The sequence below is a fragment of the Entelurus aequoreus genome, linkage group LG16 (genome assembly GCF_033978785.1).
Source record: "Entelurus aequoreus isolate RoL-2023_Sb linkage group LG16, RoL_Eaeq_v1.1, whole genome shotgun sequence".
Taxonomy (NCBI): Eukaryota; Metazoa; Chordata; class Actinopteri; order Syngnathiformes; family Syngnathidae; genus Entelurus; species Entelurus aequoreus.
Window position 1 is genome coordinate 44,151,796 of NC_084746.1, and position 18,488 is coordinate 44,170,283.

The window sequence follows — 18,488 nt, forward strand, 5'->3', positions numbered from 1 at the left end:
GATATTATTTTGTAGGAAGCATTCAAAAATTGTTCAGCACACGAGAGGGGGGTTACAATTTAAAGGGGAATTTTAATTTCAAAATGCTTGGTTATAGAACGACCATTAAAGGTTTTTGTATTTCAATTTGTGGAGTGAAACTATGGAATGGTTTGAATGTGGAGTTAAAGCAATGTCCAAACATAAACCAGTTTAAAAAGAAGTAGGGATGCCGATAAATGCTTTAAAATGTAATATCTGAAATTATCTGTATCGGTTTCAAGATTATCGGTATCAGTTTCAAAAAGTAAAATGTATGACTTTTTAAAACGCCGCTGTGTACACGGACGTAGGGAGAAGTACAAAACGCCAATAAACCTTAAAGGCACTGCCTTTGCGTGCCGGCCCAGTCACATAATGTCTACGGCTTTATGCAACAGCCATAAAGGTCACACTGAGGGTGGGCGTATAAACAACTTTAACACTGTTACAAATATGTGCCACACTGTGAACCCACACCAAACAAGAATGACAAACACATTTTGGGAGAACATCCGCACCTTAACACAACATAAACACAACAGAACAAATACCCAGAACCCCTTGCAGCACTAACTCTTCCGGGACGCTACAATATACACCCCCCGCTACCACCAAATCCCCCCCCCGTCTCCCGAATTCGGAGGTCTCAAGGTTGGCAAGTATGCTCTAGTATACTCTGAACTGAAGCTGTGTGCCTTCATTGTTTTTGTAGCTGTTGTTTTGAGGCATGTTTAAAAAAATTTTTAAAAAAATAATGCACTTTGTGAAAGTCAAAGTATAGTATTTCCCATAGTTGTAATGGGTATCAGGACTATCTCAGGGAGAGCATGTCCCAAATTCCAAGCTGTTTTGAGGCATGTTAAAAAAAAAAAAAGCACTTTGTGACTTCAATAATAAATATGGCAGTGCCATGTCGGCACTTTTTTCCATACATAACTTGAGTTGACGTTGTTCTCTTATTTTGGATGATTGATTTAAAGTTGTATTAGTAGTTTGCACAGTACAGTACATATTCCGTACAATTGACCACTAAATGGTAACACCCGAATAAGTTTTTCAACTTGTTTAAGTCTGGGTCCTTGTTAATCAATTCTTGGTAAAGTTACATTGTTTCATGCATCCAGCGGGGCATCACAACAAAATTAGGGATAATAATGTGTTAATTCCACAACTGAATATATCGGTATCGGTTGATATCGGAATCGGTAATTAAGAGATGGACAATATCGGAATATCGGATATCGGCAAAAAAGCCATTATCGGACATCTCTAAAAGGAAGTATAGGCACATGGTATTCCAGAGGTACAGAGATGAAGAAGGGGTTTGATATTGGGTTGTTTGTGTTACAGAAGAGTGTGGGGCTGCCCATTGAGGCAGTGGTGCTGCTGCTGTGGCATGATGCCATTTCCCTGATCACTAGTGGTAATGGTGTGGCTATCTGTGTGTAGTGTGCATATATATGTATGTATATATTTACAATTTATGTATATACAAGTTAATTAAGTTTGTACATAGAGTGAACAGGTAGTTCTAGCTCAGAGTAATTTATGATTTAAAGAAAAGGGGTAGGATTAAATAAGTGTAAACTTCTTCTCACTCCTTTTCAAATATGTAAAAAAAAAAAAGTCAATTGCTCATTTTGTTTATTTTTTTTGTTTTTATTCTCCATTGTTTTCATTTTGTTATAATGTCTGTTTAGGCTATAGCACTGTATTGGATCAGGCTTGCTCTTGTTTTTTTGCATATTTGAAATAAAAATATATCAAATCAAATCAAACACTTTATTCACCACTGACGTGATAACGTCATCAAAGCTCACCTTTAAGCATTCACACATAGCACCGGCATTTTGGTAGGAGTTGATAGAAGACAGGTAGCAATAGGGCTGGGCGATATGGCCTTTTATTAATATCTCGATATTTTTAGGCCATGTCACGATACACGATATATATCTCGATATTTTGCCTTAGCCTTGAATTAGCACTTGATGCATATAATCACAGCAGTATGATGATTCTATGTGTCTACATTAAAATATTCTTGTTCATACTGCATTAATATATGCTCATTTTAAACTTTCATGCAGAGAGGGAAATCACAACTAAGTCAATTTACCAAAACTGTATTTATTAAACAGTTATTAAGCAGTGGCACAAACATTCATGTCATTTCAAAGCAGAAAGTGCAACATTGTCGAACATTTTAAAACAAGCTATTAGTGCACTTTTGTGCATGATGTCACTAAGATGACCTATCAAAACAACACTAAATTAAAGTGCACTTTTTGTACAGAATGCCACGACAATATTTTAAAACAAAGTGCCCTTTTGTGCATGAAGTCACAAGATATTTGAAAAACTGTAAAATAAAAATGAGCTGCATAATAGGAAATCAAATAGTGTATGTCCTTCGCTATGTGGTAGGTTACTGCGGACGTTATCTCCTTCTGTTGTTGACTATTTTTTGTTGATGTGGAAATGGAAGACGCCGAACCCTAGGTAGCAATACACTAAATCTACCCGTGGCAGCACAAGAGAAAGTTATGTGCTAGTTTTACTTTGGCATCGCATTGCCCATAACTGTGGTGCGTTCAAGGACCCTTGATTAAAGTTAGAAACGGAGGCGTCACTAGGTTTTAAATACAGGAAAATGCTTATCTCCCATAAGATGCACTAATAATAATACGATTAATGATGATGTTGATGATGATATTATTGCGTAATATTATAATTGGTATTATCCACTGATGATAATTATGCGACAATCAGCAAAGCTCTACTTTACACTCTAAAACAGAGGTGTCAAACTAATTTTAGCTCAGGGGCCGCATGGAGGAAAATCTATTCCAAAGTGGGCAGGATGGGTAAAATCATAGCATAATAACTTAAAAATACAACTACGACAACTTCAGATTGTTTTCTTTGTTTTAATTCGGCCGAAAATAGAACAAGCACATTCTGAAAATGTATACATCAGAAATAATCCTCTTGACAAAACACTTCAAGTTCTAAAAATTGGTGCAGTTTCCAAAACAGAATGAAGAACACATTGAACTTAGACTTAGTCTCAGTGTATTTACAAAGCGATTAAACTTTGGGTCACAGCCCATATGGGATTGAACAAAAAACAAAATAAAGCGTCAAATAAAAACTCTTCTACGTATCATCTACCTCATTTGTCATTTCCACTGTTCACTTTCTTAAAATTTGCACAGAAGACAATTTTCACAGAACTATACCAACGTGCAGTGTCTCATGCAGCATTTTAAGTGGGGTTACCAATTGTTTATTTTACTCCTGTTTGTTTTACATTGGGTCGAGGGGAAGGAGTCGCAGCCCCGCTTTACCGTGTACCTCTTACTTGGTATACATGCTCGCCCCGGTATGAACTATTTGCTTGCCTAACAGAATTTCTATTGCGACATCCAGTGGATACATTTAGAACATCCGTTTCTTTCATTTAAAAAAATTCAGCTCAATTTTACACTTAGAAAACTCATCTCGCAGGCTGGATCGAACCTGTTCAGGCCCGCGGGCCACATGTTTGACATTGCTGCTTTAAAATAAAGGAAAACTTCGTAGATTTGAAATCATATTTAATGAATAATGACAGTTTATATTACGGATGTCCGATAATGGCTTTTTGCCGATATCCGACGTTCCGATATTGTCCAACTCTTAATTACCGATACCGATATCAACCGATACCGATATCAACCGATACCGCTATAAATACAGTCGTGGAATTAACACAATATTATGCCTGATTTGGACAACCAGGTATGGTGAAGATAAGGTCCTTTTTAAAAAAAAAATAATAAAATAAAATAAGAAATAAATTAAAAACATTTTCTTGAATAAAAAAGAAAGTAAAACAATATAAAAACAGTTACATAGAAACTACTAATTAATAAAAAATTGTAAAATTAACTGTTAAAGGTTAGTACTATTAGTGCACCAGCACTGATGGTGATGAGACGGACTGAGGCTCACAATCATGTGTGCTTACGGACTGTATCCCTTGCAGACTGTATTGATATATATTGATATATAATGTAGGAACCATAATATTAATAACAGAAAGAAACAACCCTTTTGTGTGAATGAGTGTAAATGGGGGAGGGAGGTTTTTTGGGTTGGTGTACTAATTGTAAGTGTATCTTGTGTTTTTTATGTTGATTTAATAAAAAAATTAAATAATAATAAAATAAAAAAACGATACCGATAATTTCCGATATTACATTTTAAAACATTCATCGGCCGATAATATCGGACATCTCTAGTTTATATGATTATTTAAATTCATATTCTGGTCACTTTATATTGAATTTGTTGGCACTTTTTTGAGAAAAAAAATCCAGCTTTTTAAAAAATAATAAAAACCAAATTATTTTGGTGGTAAACAAGATATGTTAACCTCATCTTTTAAAGTAAAAAAAACTAATGAAGGTTTTTACATTACCCAAATTCATGCAATAGTTTGTTTTTAGTGCATGCAAAAATACTGTACTAAATGTGTGCGGTGACTTTGAAGTTAGAGTGGGATAGGTGACCTTTTATGAGCCTCGTTTATGGGGCTCAGAATTTGGTGCTACGCCCCTGCCAAAAGTAATAACCTTTACAACGGATGCTAGAAGTTATTAAAGTGCTGGTAAGTACACTTGCTGAAAAGTGTATATTTTCATTGGGTTCTTGTGAATGACTGCCACAAACAGTTTAGCGCCTTCATTGCCAATATTTATCTAGCACACTTCCAATTTGCGGACACGTCCATCACTAATGTTTTCTTGTATCTCTTCTTCCAGAAAAAGCTTTAGTGACCGACACAGAGGAGGTGCAAAAGGCAGACATCTCGTCAACGGGGCACGGCGTCATTGATAAAGACACTCTCGGGCCCATGATGCTGGAGGTGAGCGGTCCAGTCTTTGTTATCACGTGAAGAAGATCCAGACCAGAGAATGTCACTCTGGAGGTCTCGCTACCAACACTCCAACAAACTGCTCCCTAGTTTCACCTCCTAAATGTTCATTTACGTCGAATCCTGCGTGCGGTCAGTGTTAGTGGTAGCCTTATTTCTCTAAATGGAGTCGCGCTCTGTGAGATAGGAGTTCCTCTGGTGTCACCAGGCCTACTGTGTTCACGGAGGTGTGGTAACGTACAACATGTAACCCGGCGAGGTATAAATACCTCCCCCGAAAAGCAGATTAGAAACGTAGAGGGACCGAGCACAAGCGCTAATGCGCTATTTATAGAAGTCAGCCTGATGTGCCTGTGTGATGCGTTTTAAATCTAGCCCGCATCTTTGTTCAATATTTTCTATTGACTAGAGCAGAAGGCCCAAGCTTGTTCCAGCAAGGGCTTTATACACAAACATTGAAGGAAGGCTAATGTTGTGCCAACTTTTTTTTTAATGAATGCCAAAGGCAAATAAAAAGAAATGGGGCTGGAACCCGCCTCACTATGGACACTTCTGCATTGGAGGATAACCAAGCAGTGTGTACATCCTCATGTCACTTTGTCTTCGTTCACACTACAGGTGAATTCCGATTTTTTTTTTCCCCAAACACGACCTGTATCAGATTTTTTCATGTCAATGAGAACAGTGCAATTTTTTTCATATCCAACCCCAAGCCTTTTTTGTATGCGGACATAAATCGTATATGTATGTGATGCGACTGCAGTGTGAACGCTCCCGCGCTCTGGTCGCGTTCATCTGACCAAAACGTCATCAAAAAGCGGAAAGGCGTCAATATCATTCACCAAAATAGACGGTTACAAAATTAATAGTTGACAAATGAGCAGAAAACGTAAAAATAATGTTTTAGGAACTCGCACCAATGTTCCTCCACTACCATGGCTACGACTGCTCACCCACAGACATCAAAGCAAAATATCCTGCAAACTGCCAGAGCCAAAATACTTGCCCTCTTCCTTCTTAATCTTCTTCACACAATAATTTGGGTCAAAAAATGTTGACTTTAGCACAAAATCCTTGAATTTGCCACATATGCGCCAGTACTGAGACGACTAAAATTACTAAAAGCCATTTTACTTCGTAAACACTGCAGGACGTGTGACGTCATGACATTATGTCTGCAAGCGGGTCAGTTTGCTTTCACATTAGAAATCACATCTTTTTTGGAATGTGAACGACAACATAAAAAGATCAGATTTGAAGAAAAAATCAGAATTGAACATCCTACCCTGCAGTTTGAACGTAGCCTTTATGTTTACATGTGTTACATTGCTCTTGAAAGATGATGTTTCTATCATAATTACTCGAATTGGTGGACTGCAGAGTCTTTTTGGTAAAGAATTAACTTCACTTTGGTTTTTATTTCCTTGCTCAAAGGCACTAGATGGCTTCTTCTTTGTGGTCAACATGGAGGGCAACATCGTGTTCGTGTCGGAGAACGTCAGCCAGTATCTGCTCTACCAGCAAGAGGAGCTGATAAACACCAGCGTGTACAGCGTGCTGCATGTTGGGGATCACACGGAGTTCATCAAGAATCTGTTGCCCAAAAGCCTTGGTGAGTACGAATCTACTGTATTGTACACTCTTGCTGAACTTTCATGTCAAGTTCAAGTGCCAACATTTTCAAACCAGGCGGCCTCGCTGAGAGCAAATGATGCTAATGAACACTTTTCCAGTTCCTGCAAACATGTGAAGCTGTGTTGGTTAACAAAGTATAACTTCCTTCATAGCACACGGGCGTACGTGTACATGTATACATGTGTGTATATACTGTATATGTATTTGTATGTTTGTAAATCGTAAATAAAAACAGAATACAATGATTTGCAAATCCATTTCAACCTATATTTAATTGAATAGACTGCAAAGACAAGATACTTAACGTTCAAACTGGAAAACTTTATTTTTTGCAAATATTAGCTTATTTGGAATTTGATGCCTGCAACATGTTTCAAAAAAGCTGGCACCAGTGGCAAAAAAGACTGAAAAAGTTGAGGAATGCTCATCAAACACTTATTTGGAACATCCCACAGGTGAACAGGCAAATTGGGAACAGGTGGGTGCCATGATTGGGTATAAAAGCAGCTTCCATGAAATGCTCAGTCATTCACAAACAAGGATGGGGCGAGGGTCACCACTTTGTGAACAAATGCGTGAGCAAATTGTCCAACAGTTTAAGAACAACATTTCTCAACGAGCTATTGCAAGGAATTTATGGATTTCCCCATCTACGGTCCATAATATCATCAAAAGGTTTAGAGAATCTAGAGAAATCACTGCACATAAGCAATGATATTACGGACCTTCAATCCCTCAGGCGGTACTGCATCAAAAAGGATATCACCACATGGGCTCAGGAACACTTCAGAAAATCACTATCAAAACTACTGTTGGTCGCTACATCTCTAAGTGCAAGTTAAAACTCTACTATGTAAAGCGAAAGCCATTTATTTATCAACAACACCCAGAAATGCTGCCGGCTTCGCTGGGCCCGAGCTCATCTAAGATGGACTGACGCAAAGTGGAAAAGTGTTCTGACGAGTTCACATTTCAAATTGTTTTTGGAAACTGTGGACGTCGTGTCCTCCGGAACAAAGAGGAAAAGAACCATCCGGATTGTTATAGGCGCAAAGTTCAAAAGCCAGCATCTGTGATGGTATGGGGGTGTATTAGTGCCCAAAGCATTAATGCTGAAAGGTACATACAGGTTTTGGAGCAATATATGTTGCCATCCAAGCAATGTTATCATGGACGCCCCTGCTTATTTCAGCAAGACAATGCCAAGCCACGTGTTGCAACAGCGTGGCTTCATAGTAAAAGAGTGCAGGGTACTAGACTGGCCTGCCTGTAGTCCAGACCTGTCTCCCATTGAAAATACCACAACAGAGACCCCGGACTGTTGAACAACGTAAGCTGTACATCAAGCAAGAACGGGAAATAATTCCACCTGAAAAGCTTCAAAAATTGGTCTCCTCAGTTCCCAAACATTTTACTGAGTGTTGTTAAAAGGAAAGGCCATGTAACACAGTGGTAAAAATGCCCCTGTGCCAGCTTTTTTGCAGTGTGTTGCTGCCATTAATTTCAAAGTTAATGATTATTTGCAAAAAAAAGTTTCTCAGTTCGAACATTATACATCTCGTCTTTGCAGTCTATTTAATTGAATATAAGTTGAAAAGGATTTGCAAATCATTGTTTGTATTTACGAATTACACAATGTGCCAACTTCACTGGTTTTGGGTTTTGTATAATATCAATGTTAATGTAACAGACAAATGGACCCAATAAGGGTCCAATACTATTAACTATGTGTCATTTAGCTGGGGACACCCTACTACCTCTCGGGGTCCCAATACCTTACTGTATGTACAGTATTTATTTAGTTTGCCTTTTCTTTAGCCCATTCGTTTTCTCTACCTTAAAGGCCTACTGAAATGATTTTTTTTTATTTAAACTGGGATAGCAGATCCATTCTATGTGTCATACTTGATCATTTCGCAATATTGCCATATTTTTGCTGAAAGGATTTAGTAGAGAACATCGACGATAAAGTTCGCAACTTTTGGTCGCTGATAAAAAAAAGCCTTGCCTGTACCGGAAGTAGCGTGACGTCACAGGTTGAAAGGCTCCTCACATTTCCCCATTGTTTACACCAGCAGCGAGAGCGATTCAGACCGAGAAAGCGACGATTACCCCATTAATTTGAGCCAGGATGAAAGATTCGTGGATGAGGAACGTGAGAGTGAAGGACTAGAGTGCAGTGCAGAACGCATCTTTTTTCGCTCTGACCGTAACTTAGGTACAAGCTGGCTCATTGGATTCCACACGGTCTTCTTTTTCTATTGTGGATCACGGATTTGTATTTTAAACCACCTCGGATACTATATCCTCTTGAAAATGAGAGTCGAGAACGCGAAATGGACATTCACAGTGACTTTTATCTCCACGACAATACATCGGCGAAGCACTTTAGCTACGGAGCTAACGTGATAGCATCGGGCTTAACTGCAGATAGAAACAAAATAAATAAACCCCTGACTGGAAGGATGGACAGAAAATCAACAATACCATTAAACCATGGACCTGTAAATACACGGTTAATGCTTTCCAGGCTGGCGAAGCTTAACAATGCTGTTGCTAACGACGCCATTGAAGCTAACTTAGCAACGGGACCTCACAGAGCTATGCTAAAAACATTAGCTATCCACCTACGCCAGCCAGCCCTCATCTGCTCATCAACACCCGTGCTCACCTGCGTTCCAGCGATCGACGGAGCGACGAAGGACTTCACCCGATCATCCGTGCGGTTGGTGGCTAGCGTCGGATAGCGCGTCTGCTATCCGTTGCTGCAGCCAGCCGCTAATACACCGATCCCACCTACAACTTTCTTCTTTGCAGTCTTCATTGTTCATTAAACAAACTGCAAAAGATTCACCAACACAGATGTCCAGAATACTGTGGAATTTTGCGATGAAAACCAAGCTTTTTGTATTGGATAAAATGGTGTACCTATACTTCCGCTTCAACGATTGACGTCACGCGCATATGTCATCATACATAGACGTTTTCAACCGGAAGTTTAGCTAGAAATTTAAAATTGCACTTTATAAGTTAACCCGGCCGTATTGGCATGTGTTGCAATGTTAAGATTTGATCATTGATATATAAACTATCAGACTGCGTGGTCGGTAGTAGTGGGTTTCAGTAGGCCTCTAAGTAAAAAAACAAAACAAAAAAACCAGCATCTAGATCTTGACAAAAAATTTTATGACTTGTGTGTTGTTTGGGAACAGTTGGTAATAGTTATTTGCAGTAAATCTTTTCATGAACTCAGCTTACCATAATGTGTGTTTGATGTCTTAGATGAAGAGAGCAGTTGTGATTTTGGTTTACGGAATAAACAACTAAAAACTAAAGTTTTGAGTATAGTTTTCTCTAAATGCATACATTTGTCTAAATATGGCTAAGGACACGCATTATTGCGGGTTTCCTGCACGTCATCTTCATCACTAATGGAAAAATCTAGATCTCTGTCTAATCTGCGGGAGAGAATTTATCTGCCATTTTCAAGTATGTTTTTGTTTTTGAGTGATCAGCCTGAAGCGTCCTTCTGTCTCTGACTCCCTCATCGTCATGTGACATGAGTGCGTGACTGCATGTGATGATTTTGCTTACCGTACTATCTTGCCTCTGATTGGCCAGTCAGTAATGTTTCGCAAATTGTGACTCATCATATGAACACCAACCAATCATCATGGATTTTCTCCGTATGTATGATGTTCTCATTCATTCTGGTCATTGTGTTTTGTTTGTGCGTGCGTGCGTGTATATACACTATATTGCCAAAAATATTTGGCCACGCATCCAAATGGTCAGAATCAGGTGTCCTACTCACTTGGCCCGGCCACAGGTGTATAAAATCAAGCACTTAGGCATGGAGACTGTTTCTACAAACATTTGTGAAAGAATGGGCTACTCTCAGGAGTTCAGTGATTTCCAGCGTGGAACTGTCATAGGATGCCACCTGTGCAACAAATCCAGTCATGAAATTTCCCCTTTCCTAAATATTCCAAAGTCAACTGTCGGCTTTATTATAAGAAAATGGAAGAGTTTGAGAACAACAGCAACTCAGCCACCAAGTGGTAGGCCACGTAAACTGACAGAGAGGGGTTAGCAGATGCTGAAGCGCATAGTGCAAAGAGGTTGCAGACTTTCTGCACAGTCAGTTGCCACAGAGCTCCAAACTTCATGTGACCTTCCAATTAGCCCACGTACAGTACCCAGAGAGCTTCATGGAATGGGTTTCCATGTTCGAGTAGCTGCATCTAAGCCATACATCACCAAGTCCAATGCAAAGCGTTGAATGCAGTGGTGTAAAGCACATTGCCACTGGACTCTAGAGCAGTGGAGACGTGTTCTCTGGACTGATGAATCACGCTTTTCCATCTCGCAATCTGGTGGACGAGTCTGGGTTTGGAGGTTGCCAGGAGAACAGTACATTTTGGACTGAATCGTGCCGAGTGTGAAATTTGGTGGAGGATGAATTATGGTGTGGGGTTGTTATTCGGAAGTTGGGCTTGGCCCCTTAGTTCCAGTAAAAGGAACTTTGAATGCTCCAGGATACCAAAACATTTTGGACAATTCCATGCTCCCAACCTTGTGGGAACAGTTTGGAGCGGGCCCCTTCCTCTTCCAACATGACTGTGCACAAAGCAAGGTCCATAAAGACATGGATGACAGAGTCTGGTGTGGATGAACTTGACTGGCCTGCACAGAGTCCTGACCTGAACCCAATCGAACACCTCTGGGATGAATTAGAACGGAGACTGAGAGCCAGGCCTTCTTGACCAACATCAGTGTGTGACCTCACCAATGCGCTTTTGGAAAAATGGTCGAAAATTCCTATAAACACACTCCGCAACCTTGTGGACAGCCTTCCCAGAAGAGTCGAAGCTGTAATAGCTGCAAAAAGGTGGGCCGACATCATATTGAACCCTATGATTAAGAGTTTAAAGGTGGCTAAAGGGTGTTGTTTCATGTCTAGAGGGCTCTCATAATATTGAAAAATATATTCGCTGACAAAAATGTTTTTCTTTTGTTGTGTGCAGTCAATCAACATAGCGGCGATTCGTTGCGCAGGAACAGCCACACCTTCACCTGTCGTATGCTCGTCAACCCGCACATGGAAGGTGACGGGCGGCAAGTGTCCGAACAGCAGGAAGCGTCCCAGCAGAAGTACGAGACCATGCAGTGTTTCGCAGTCTCCGAGCCCAAGTCTATGAGGGAGGAGGGGGAAGGTACTAGAAGTCTTTAGAGTCACACATAAACATGTAATCTGGTCATCCTAGTTTTATGTTTGTTTTTGTGGCTTCTTCACTTGATTCCATCTTGATTCTGTCTCCCTTTATCCTCTCTCTCTCTCTCATTCTCTTGTGTCCCGTCCTCTTTTCATCAGCTTGTCCTGCCGTCTTTTGGGAAAGGCTAATTAGTGTACAACACGTCGTCATCCTCCCATCTTGTCACATGCACACACGCACGCACGCGCACACACATATAGACGCAAGGGAAAAGAAAGTGTCTGACGCGCTAATTTTAGACATCTGACAAGCAGATATTGTGCTGATGTCTCCTTGGACAGCTGGAGGAGATCTGGTGGACAGATTTAGGCCAGCAGACTAACTTCAGTTTGCAATTAGACAGAGTTGTAGGTTCTTGTGTTTAACTGCTGAGTTCGGAGGTGAAAGGACGCTGCTGGTCCTGTTTTTGATGAGGTTGATGCATTGCCACCTCACCGCTCCTCGACAGGTTGTCATGCTTTGTTCATGTAATCAATGCTTTCTTTCCGCACCCAGATCTGCAGTCCTGTCTCATCTGCGTGGCCAGAAGAGTTCCCGTGAAGGAGAGAGCTGCCATGTCCTCGTACGAGAGCTTCACAACGCGCCAGGATCTTCAAGGTACGCGGACGTGACTTTTTTTTAGTCAAAACCCACAATGTCAAGTTTAATTTCTTCGAATAACTGATCAGTGCCATCTTGTTCCAGGTAAGATCACATCTTTGGACACCAGTCTGCTGCGAGCTTCCATGAAGCTGGGCTGGGAAGACCTGGTGCGCCGCTGCATCCAGCGGTTCCACCTGCAGAATGACGGTGACATATCCTTTGCTAAGAGACACCAGCAAGAAGGTGAGGAGCACTCTGACTGTGTGTGTTGATATTTTATTTACTTTTTATATCTCAACCCTTTATATCTCTGCAGTGTTGAGGAACGGCCAGGCGCTCAGCCCCCTGTACCGCTTCTCCCTGTCGGACGGCGCCATAGTGTCGGCTCACACCAAAAGCAAACTGGTCAGGTCACCGGCCACCACCGAGCCGCAGTTCTACCTGTCTCTGCACATCCTAAAGAGGTAATAACGCCTTCATCACTTCATCGCGAGAAGATGATGCTTAATGTCACATGGTCTCCTGCAAGGTTTCACGTTCACAATCACAATCTATTATGTGCTGGAGGGACGGTGTGGCTCACAAGGTGCAGAAACCTGAGGCTTCCTGGTTCAAATCCAGCTTCTGCCATCCTAGTCACAGCAGTTGTGTCCTTGGGAAAGAGACTTCACCCGCCTTGCTCCTGATGGGTTTTTGGTTAGCGCCTTGCATGGCAGCTTCCGCCATCATTGTGTGAATGTATGTTTGAATGAGTGAATGTGTCATGGTCCGTTTCCCGGATCGTGTTTTGTTTAGTTAAAGACTCCCTTATTTCTGTTTCAGCACCCATGGGTTTGTGTTTTCTTGGTTGCCATGGGCGCTGATTATTTTCCACTTGCCTCTGATTAGTGTTCGGGACGCTCACCTGTTCCCGGGCACTAATAAGAGAGCTATTTATTCCTGCTTTTCGCCACACTCAGTCTGGCTGTCTTGTTTGCTCCATGCAACAAGTTACGTGCGTATACCGTTTGATTCCTGTTCTTGTACTAAGCGTCGCCAGAGACTGACGCCATGTCCAGCCCTTCCAGTGTTAAAATGATCTCCATCCACACAAGTGTGATTTTCAAACAGTCTACACCAGAGTTTCTTAACCTTTTTGACCTCGGGGCCCAACATTTCAAATAAAGAGCGGCCGGGGGCACACTCATATATTAACACTGAATTATTAATCTTAGTCTTGATAATATTCTTATTCAATGATTATATCTAACTTACTTACAGTTTAACAGGATATACTTAGTCAAATGATATGAAAGCATATGTTAATCACAAATATTATTATCAAGGCTTAGGTCAGACTGATTTAAAAAAAAAAAAAAATCAAATATCTGCTAAAAAGGGACTCATAAACATTTATGAAAAGTACATTGACATACATTTATGCACAGCTAAAAACAAATTCTAACTAAATTTATAATTAATAATAATATATATATTTCTTAAATTAACCGTCAATAAAATTACAGTTCACATGAAAATACAGCTTCACCACTTTAGTCATATATTTTGCGCTTAAGAAACTTCTACGACTTTAGTGCCACACTTCTTCTGTTTGTTTGATATTGACATTACTGCCGTAAGTGGTGGAAAAGTGTATTATAACGTCGTACCTCTGCAGCACATATGGACCACAGCTGAGAAACATATTTTTGGAGGCCCCGTAGGGGTGCTCACGGCCCAACAATGGGCCCTGGCCCTATGGTTAAAAAACACTGGTCTACAGGAAAACACGTTCACTTGCTGTCATGCACATTTTGTCCAATCAGAAGCCCAGATAAGCAGCAACAATTAACTTAATTGCATTATGCCTGTTAATGTGATAATGTTAATTGTGATATTACATGTATAATCCAATGTACATTATCGTAAAAATCAGCCCACATTTACATAGAGCCCAGGAAACTATCATGATTTTAATTTAGACGCCTCAAGCATGCATGTCTGCTACTGCACAAAATTAAACCAACCCTGCTGGCATTATAATGCATCTGTAGTAATATATATATTACATGTACAGTGATATATATTTTATCTTTAAAATCAGCCCACACTTACATGGATCCAAGGGCACATTTATAACATGTTTTTTAGTCGCCCTGGCGTGTTATATAGTGCACATTCGTCACTGCACTAGATTAACGTAAAACTGGTAAGTAAAGAGCTTAATTTTGTGTTGTTAGAAAAACTGTGTAAAACATCAGATAATGAAGCATCTTTTTCATGGCACAAACTAAAACGTCTTGCCTGTCAAAGTTGTCCCTTCAGCTGGAGGTCCGATCGAGATCTGGTCCAAAACAGAGTGTCGCAGCAGAAGCATCCTTAATAAGCACTAACGTCTTTTTAACAATGTCTAGCAAAAGTAACAGTTCATTTACTTTTAAACATACGATAATTCTTCTTAGGGTCTTTAAAGCCAGAAAGCCATTGTTGTACTTTGTAAACAATTGTGACGTCATTAGACGAGGAACAGACCATAACTCTCTGTTCAACCAGTCCACAGGCACATGCTGAAGACAGAGTGTTGAAACTTGCCAGCGTTTTCAAAAGTGTGAGTTTTTTAAGACAAAAGTATGCGTTAGCGCTTAGACAACAGGCCAAAACGCATAGAAAAATACAAGTTTTTAAGGTGTCTGTTTGTGTGGATATGGCCCAACGTGTGGGATTCTTTGTTTGGGGACTCGATTCCACAAATTGTTATGGAAGCAAACGGACTAGTTTGGTTGGCCATACGATAATCGAGACAAAAATGGTTTGAAATTTCCTTGAAAGCTGAATCCTATGAAAAGTGGGGAGGACAAAAAAAAAGAGGTATAACAGAAACTCCAATGTTCATGTTGAGTTTGTTCCTCATGTGTCCTCCAAGCGGTGAATGAAGATAAAGCTGGTCTCTTTAAGATGTGCTGCAGATATTATCGCATAAAGGACCGTTTATGATCCAAAGTCACTTCTAGACCTTCTGCCATGGCCACAAGATTACAAAGTGACTTTATGAATATATCACACTAAAGCATGCGTGGTAATAAACTCTCACTTTCACTTAAGATGAATTATGATAGAGTGGCAAACCTGTTTCTGCTTTTAGCACAAGTGCTTGGTTCACATTGAACATTTTCAATTCCATTCATGTCAATGTCCCTCGGGGGCATTAAGTTTATGCTCCGCCTGCAGAGTAACTCACTTAAAAAGGTATTTTACAACCATGCCTGAAGGAATCATTGTGTTTTATTAAATGCCAGAATATTTTTTTTTATAAGTGACCTTGATATAGCCAGAAATGTATGCTACGTTTTACAAATGGATAAATTCACATTGTGTGGTCCAACAGTCCCTCATTAGAACACGTCTTTGTGTGTTTGTTTTAGGGAGAACATGAGCGCCATGCCTCTGGATGTGACGGCCTGCCTGGGCGGGGCCAAGTCAGTCGCTATGAGCAGCGCCTCCCCAGACGCCACGGTCACCAGCAATCACTTCACCACGTCTGCGTGCGGCTTTGGCCAAGCCCCCACGCCGCAGGGAAACGGCCACATGCTCAAGCTGGGCAGCCCCTCAGCCCCGCAGGGAAGCCCCAGTGTCACATCCGGGGCCCAAGGTGCCATTTTATCCCCTCGCCATCACCACAGCCCCAATATGGTGGCTAGCAGCAGCAGCGCTAGCAGCAGCAGCGCTAGCAGCAGCAGCGCTAGCAGCAGCGCTAGCAGCCCCCACCTCTCCCACCGCCCTTCCGGTTCTTTCTCACCTGTTAGTGGACTCCACTCACCAGCATCTGTCGGCAGCAGCACATCAAACAACCACAGCTTCAGCAGCAACCCGCTTGGTGCCCTGCAGGCCCTCGGCCAGGCACACAGGTCTTCACAGGGCCAGCATCCCGACTCCCCTGACACCAAAGCTCTTGCCCTGCTCAGCCCTCTTTCGAGCAGTCAAGATAAGGACAATCTCAGTTTAGAAGCAGACTTGCTCGGAACGTTTGGGGAGCATCAGGACTTGTTGTCGTTTCAAAACAAGGAGGACGAGCTGGGAAAAGATGAGGACCCCGATGACTTTGACGACCTGCATGAACTGGGCGACACCCCAGACCGCCTTCTGAACAACAAAGGTCACACCCAGTTGCTCCAACTCCTCACCACCAAGTTGGAACCCCCGGATCCCTGCTCGTCTCCCCTGGGGGAGCAGAACTGTAAAGAGCTGGCTGGCTTAGGTGGGGGACCCAACAACCACTCCACCTCCCTCAAGGAAAAACATAAAATTCTTCACAGGCTGCTGCAAAACAGCAGCTCACCCGTGGAACTGGCCAAGCTGACGGCCGAGGCCACTGGGAAAGAACCCACCGGCCCTGAGTCCGCCGTAGATGACAACATGGCCGTCATGGGCGAGCTGGGCATCAAACAGGATCCGGAGAGCCCTAAAAAGAAGGATAACGTGTTGCTCCGCTACCTGCTTGATCGCGACGATAACGGCATCCTGGATAAAGCAATCAAGATGGAGACTGCCGATGGTCCGAAGCTGTCCAACATCAAGACGGAGAAACTGGACGCAGGCTACAACATGGCCGACCAGGTCAGTGAAGGTTACATAATTTTAAAGGGGACCTATGATGATTTTATTCTACATTTAAAACACTTATTTGTGGTCTAGATATTTATTGGAAATGGTTTGGTGTACATTTTTCTCCAGAGTCACTTCTATAACCCGTTTTTTGATTCTGTCTGCAAGATGTTCGATTGTGGAGGCGTTCCTAGATTGCAAATGAAAACATGCCCTACCCTCTCCAAACGTATCGCAATTTATCTCTTGAAAATGTACACTTTTTAAATATATATCTTGAAGTCTTTGCAGCTATTTTTTGTTCTTAAAACTCAGTCGAAAATAAACTTCATAAACATTATACAGATTCACCCGGTCACAGCAGTAGGTACACCTGCACACTCGCCGATCATTTCAGAGCTGCATGAACAAAAGCTGCTTTTAGCGGCATCATTGTCAATGCATGTCCGCTTTGGAGTTTTTATTCACATTTCAGGATTAGATAAAAATAATACTTTACCTTCCCTTTTTTGTGTTTTTTCATAACTTGAAGCAGAGGGTTCGGAGCCCCTTGTAGCTAACCGCTTGACTTAATGTCTAAATAAGTGCTTCCATCTCACGGTTATGTCAGTTACAAAAGCCGGCAAAAAAGAGGCATACAAAAATGCATATGCCTTATTTGACATTTTTGGAATTGTTTAGCACGAGTATCCAGCATTGTAACAACATTTATAAGTAAGAAAAGACAGATTTTACAAAGGTTCCTTTTAAGAGAAGATGAGTGTGGCTTTATTTGCTTGTCTCTGGGTTAGTTTTAGGATTTTTATGGGGTGGTGGCTCAGATTGTTCAGATGATTCACCCACCTTGTTCCCAGTGCCGCTCACACTGGTGTATGAATGTGAATAAATGTTTGGTTGTGGTCGGAGAGGCTGTAAGCGCAAATAGGCTGTCTACCCCAGGGCAGATGTGGCTACAAATGTAGCTTACCACCATCTGTGTGAGAATGTGGGGTGAATGATGGATTATCAGTTCTCACTGTAAAGCGTTTTAGTCAAAAAGTGCGATATAAATCTAATCCACTACTATTATTATTATTGTTATTATTTGATTGACACCTGCAGAGAGGAAGTCACCAGCTGTTTAAAAAGAGTAGAGAAAGAAACACATTAACTTTCCAGGCTGATGAAGTCTGTTCATTACAAATGACATGTATGCACCAGCAACATATTCATATGATATGTTAACTACTGCGAGTCACAAGAGTTGTACTTTGAGCTTGTGTTCAACTACACTTGTTGTAACACAAGTACAATAATTACATGGGTTGCAATTGGTAGCCTGCAGGCTTGAAGCATCTGCAACACACACGCACGCACACGTTGGGGAAAGTTGGTCAATGAAGTGTGCACTAAACAGCGCCGCATCTTACTGGACATCACACATGACCTCATTATTGGAGACAGGGTATTTTTAGTCCCTCTTCCATTCATCAGCA

At 41.3% G+C, this 18,488-nt stretch overlaps 1 protein-coding gene across 5 annotated transcripts in view; it reads left to right on the forward strand.

Annotated features, from left to right (window-relative positions):
- The window catches only part of LOC133631064 (nuclear receptor coactivator 2-like), a 71,296-nt gene that overhangs the window by 34,525 nt on the left and 18,283 nt on the right, over window positions 1–18,488 (forward strand). For all 5 annotated transcript variants that reach the window (XM_062023084.1, XM_062023085.1, XM_062023083.1 and 2 more), the window contains 7 exons: window positions 4,827–4,930; window positions 6,374–6,551; window positions 11,602–11,790; window positions 12,346–12,447; window positions 12,535–12,675; window positions 12,749–12,896; window positions 15,834–17,025. In XM_062023084.1, coding sequence (XP_061879068.1) covers window positions 4,827–4,930; window positions 6,374–6,551; window positions 11,602–11,790; window positions 12,346–12,447; window positions 12,535–12,675; window positions 12,749–12,896; window positions 15,834–17,025 — 2,054 coding nt within the window. The remainder of the gene's footprint in view (window positions 1–4,826; window positions 4,931–6,373; window positions 6,552–11,601; window positions 11,791–12,345; window positions 12,448–12,534; window positions 12,676–12,748; window positions 12,897–15,833; window positions 17,026–18,488) is intronic.